The sequence below is a fragment of the Penaeus monodon genome, chromosome 8 (genome assembly GCF_015228065.2).
Source record: "Penaeus monodon isolate SGIC_2016 chromosome 8, NSTDA_Pmon_1, whole genome shotgun sequence".
Lineage (NCBI taxonomy): Eukaryota > Metazoa > Arthropoda > Malacostraca > Decapoda > Penaeidae > Penaeus > Penaeus monodon.
This window is the reverse complement of record NC_051393.1, coordinates 48,314,220-48,319,219: the sequence shown is the minus strand read 5'-3', so window position 1 is coordinate 48,319,219 and position 5,000 is coordinate 48,314,220. Positions and strand designations below refer to the sequence as shown.

General features: G+C 36.8%; 1 protein-coding gene across 2 annotated transcripts in view; it reads right to left on the bottom strand.

The window, feature by feature from the left end:
- Nucleotides 1-5,000, bottom strand: part of LOC119576392 (GTP-binding protein GEM-like) — a 37,272-nt gene that overhangs the window by 17,186 nt on the left and 15,086 nt on the right. Inside the window, exon 2 of one of the 2 annotated variants that reach the window (XM_037924066.1) lies at nucleotides 2,541-2,715. In XM_037924066.1, coding sequence (XP_037779994.1) covers nucleotides 2,541-2,715 — 175 coding nt within the window. The remainder of the gene's footprint in view (nucleotides 1-2,540; nucleotides 2,716-5,000) is intronic. The other variant, XM_037924067.1, reaches the window with a different exon arrangement.

Sequence of the window (5,000 nt, the reverse complement as noted above, 5' to 3'; positions counted from 1 at the left end):
TGGAACACGGAGGAGGGGGAGGGAGGGGGAGGGAGGAGGGGGAGGGGGGAGGGAGGAGGGGGGAGAGAGAGAGGGATGAGGAGAGAGAGAGAAGAGAGTTAGAGAGAGGAGGGGAGAGAGAGGAGAGGAGAGGGGGGGGGAGGGGAGGGAGGGGAGGGAGGGGAAGGGGGGAGGGAGGGGAAAAGGAAGGGGGGAAGGAAGGGGAGGGGGAAAAAGGGGGGGGGTGGATAGGAGGGGGTGGATGGATGGAGGTGGAGAGAGGGAGGTGGAGAAAGTGAGGTGGAGAGAGGGAGATGGAGAGAGGGGAGTGGAGAGAGCGAGGTGGAGAGAGAGAGAGAGAAAGAGAGAAGTGAGAGAGAGAAGAAAAGAGAATAGCAGAAAAGAGAAGAGAGAAGGTTAGAAAAAGAGAAAGAGAAGCTGAAAGAGAAAAAGAAAGAGAAAGAGAAACAGAAAAAAAAAAAAAAAAAATGAGAATAGAAAACCTTTTCTCTTCTCCCCTTCCTCTTTTCATCCTCTCTCCCTCCTCTCTCCCTCACCTCGAGTTGGGAGGGGGAGGGAGGGAGGGGGAAAGAGAGAAAGAGAGAGAGAGAGGGGGAAAAAGAGAGAGAGAGAGGAAAAGAAGAGCGGGGAAGAGAGAGAGAGAGAGGGGGAGAGAGAGAGAAGAGAGAGAGAGAGAGGGGAGAAAGAAAAGGGAGAGAGAGAGAGAGAGAGAGAGAGATAAAGAGAGAAAGATAAAGAGAGAGAGAGAGAAAGAAAGATAAAAAGATAGATAGAGAAAGCAAGAAAGACAAAGAAATAGAGATCGATCAAACAAAACAAGCAAACACACAAACTCACCGAGAAATAGCGAGAATAGTTAACCTTTTCCTCCTCCTCCCCTTCTCTCCCCCCCCCCTCCCCCCTGCAGGTAGGAACACAAGCGTCATCGTATATTAAAGCTTTATCGCTCTGTTACGTCATTGATAAGCGTTAACGTTGTTTTCATGTCGAGTGAACGAAAAAGTAACGGGTTGTTTCTGCTTTTCATTTTTTTCATTTTCTAAATTTCGTGTTTTTTTTTTTCTTCTTTGTCATTATTATCATTTATTTATTTATGTTCATTATTATAATTATCAACTCTTTTTCTTTCGGTTTTTGATCATTATTGCAATTTTTTTCATTTCTTCTTTCTTTTGTTCTTTGTCATTATTATCATTTACTTGTTTATTATCATTATCATTATTACCTACTCTTTATCTTTCGGTTTTTGATCAGTATTGCAATTTGTATGTATAAGCAGAATGCAACGTAATGCAACATTCATGATTATATCCTTTCTATTCATGCAAATCACACGAAACTCCAGCGTAATAAAATTAATATTTCTCCAGCTTACGAGAAAAAAGATATTCTAATTAACTGATATTACAAAATTAATTATTTCGTATATCACAGATTTCGGTGTTAATCTTATCATCATATTTATTAACTAACCGAAGTTACCTATAAATAAATAGTCTGGTATATTAAATAGTATATCTTTTCCTTCAAATATACACAGAATAGGAAGATAAAATAAGAAAAATGAATGTAGACATTATGTATGTATATATGTATGTGTGAACGTCTGCACAATACATACAGCTTACACATACATGAATATATTACATATCCAAACAGTTTGCTCATCTGTATACATAAATATTTTCAAATATATATAGTCTGTTTTGTAATAAAGGCTCAAATTTGATCAAAAGACATATATGCGTAAAATAAGCTAAGGCTAAATATATATACAAAAATGTCTATACATATAATTCATGACATGAATATACTCTATGCAAATTTCTGTATGCATAGCACTGCAACTATGCAAGTGCCATTTACATAACATACTAATATCACAATAACATTACTAATCACGAATCGCATTTGTAAATCACTTTAATGAAATTCTAACAACGACAAACGATATGCATTTATTCTGGCAAGCTCACGTCACGATCTTAGTAAAAAGCATAAAACGGTTATTTAAATGGATAAATAAATAAATAACATACGAGGTTATCATAAATTTACACACGGTGGTTATACGCAGTGGTTATACGCACATGTGTAAGTAACGCTCACGAAATACGCACATGAAATACGCACACACGTGGACTACTTCCTTCTCTTCTGTTTCTTATAATCTTCATTATTATTCTATTTTATTTTATTTTTATTTTTATTTTTTTATTTCTTGTTCCTTCCTTACCTTTTCATTTATATACCAATTTAACGTTTACTTTACTTAACTACTTATTTACTTTTTACATTCTTGTTTTTAAGTAAAACCAACCCATGTGAGTTTCCACACTTCACACGCGTTAAGAAAAGAAAAGAAATTTTAAAAAGGAGAAAGAAAACGAAAGAAAAAGAAAAAAAAAATAGAAGCTTCATTGTGATTAAGTAGCTGCTATAAATAGAAAAAAAGTAAAAAAAAAGAGAAAGAGAAAAACAAAGAGAGAAAATAAAAGAGAGAGAGAGAGAGAGAGAAAGAGCGTGTGTTCTATACTCACAGGGTATTTGACTGGCTGGATCATACTCACTCGGATTACAGTCATAGGCGTTTATACACTCAGAGGTTCGGAACTGGTGAATGAGTGCCGTCTTGCCTACGCCTGTGGCACCCACGATGGCCACGCGATAGATGGTCGACTCGGCACCCGGCTCGCTGTCGGGGGTGCCAACCTGCTGTGGAAGGAAGGAGGGGGGGGAGAGATGGGGTTAGGGATCGTATTTATAATCATAAATAATAATAGTGATAATGATAGCAACAATAGCATGAATAGTGAGAATAAATAATGATGATGATGATGATGATGATGATGATGATGATGATGATGATGATGATGATGATGATGATGATGATGATGATGATGATGATGATGATGATGATGATGATGATGATGATAATAATAACAATGATAATAATAATGATAATAATAGTTATAATAATGATAATTACACCTGTAAAAGCAGTGATGCTTTTAAAGTCATACTCAATAATGGCAATATAAATATCAGTAATCCAGTAATTTGAGCGAATTAATTTTATTTCATATCATTATGGATCATTTCGATACGATGGAGTCTGACTCCATAATAATAATAATAATAATAATAATAATAATAATAATAATAATAATAATAATAATAATAACAATAATAATAATAATAATAATAATAATAATAATAATAATAATAATAATAATAATAACAATAATAATAATAATAATAATAATAATAATAACAATAATAATAATAACAATAATAATAATAATAATAATAATAATAATAATAATAATAATAATAATAATAATAATAATAATAATAATAATAATAATAATTACAACAACAACAATAACAATAATAATAATAATAGCAGCAGCACTAGTAGAATAAATACATTTTCAGTGGGAAAAATAGCAATTTTATTCAACATGCAGCATTCTAAACCATACTATATAAACCATGTTAGCGTAAAATATTTTAATTACACGTGACAAGGCCTTAGCTAAGCTCGTAAATAAAGTTTTTTTTTTAGCAATAAACATTACGTCATCCCGTAATATATATAATTCATCATATATATTTTTTCACATTTTTTTCTCGTACGTTCATCAGTAGACGATTAAGTTATGTCATTGCAACATATATATAGTCATTAGAAATAGTCATAAATCAGTGAATATATGTTGGTTATATGCCATACATATATGTCGAAGGTCGAAATAATATTGATAATAATAATAATAATAATAATAATAATAATAATAATAATAATAATAATAATAATAATAATAATAATAATAATAATAATGATAATAATAATAATAATAATAATAACAATAATAATGGTAATAATAATAATGAATATAAAGATTACTATTGCTGTTAATATTATTATTATCTTTACTGCTATTACTACTAAAATAATGACAATAACAGTACCTATAGTGATGTGGATGTTGATGATGATGATGATGATGATGATGATGATGATGATGATGGTGATGATGATGATGATGATGATGATGATGATGATGATGATGATGATGATGATGATGATGATGACCACCACCACCTCCACCATCACCCCCCATCACCACCTCCACCCCCACCCCCATCACCACCACCTCCACCACCACCACCCCCAACTCCACCTCCACCCCCACCCCCCACCTCCTCCACCACCCCCACCTCCACCCCCACCCCCACCTCCACCCCCACCTCCACCCCCACCCCCACCTCCCCCACCCCCCCCCACCCCCACCCCACCCCCACCCCCACCTCCACCACCCCCACCCCCCCACCCCCACCTCCACCACCTCCACCTCCACCCCCCACCCCCACCGGCGTCAACAACCAGTAAAAACAGGAAGGCGCGAAGCAGAGCAACAAACAGAGCGAAGCGACAGAAGATGACGGCGAGTAAATCGAGTTTGGAATAGGAATGTGTGCGCGTGACAAGTCTTTGTTCAGTGCTCCGCCGTTTCCCGCAAACTGACGCACACGCACACGCGCAGATACACACACAGACACACACACACTGACACACACACACAGACACACACACACACACACACACAGACACACGCACACACACACACAAACACACAAACACATACACACATACACACATACACACACACACACACACACACACACATACACACACACACACACGCACGCACATACATACATGTACACACTTACACAAAAACTTGCATATATTTGGAGACGCACACAAGGATATACATATAGACACGTACGCATGCATGCATGCGTGAGTGTGTGTGTGTGTGCGTGTGTGTGTGTGTATAAGTGTGCGTATGTGTACCTATCTGTCTCTTTATCTGTCTTTCAATCTCCTTCTCTCTTTTGCTCTTATCTTCCTTCACCCCCCCCTCCTATCCCAACCCCTCTTTCGCTCCCTCCCCTTCCCTCCCTCCCCCTCTCTCCCCTCCCCTCCCCCC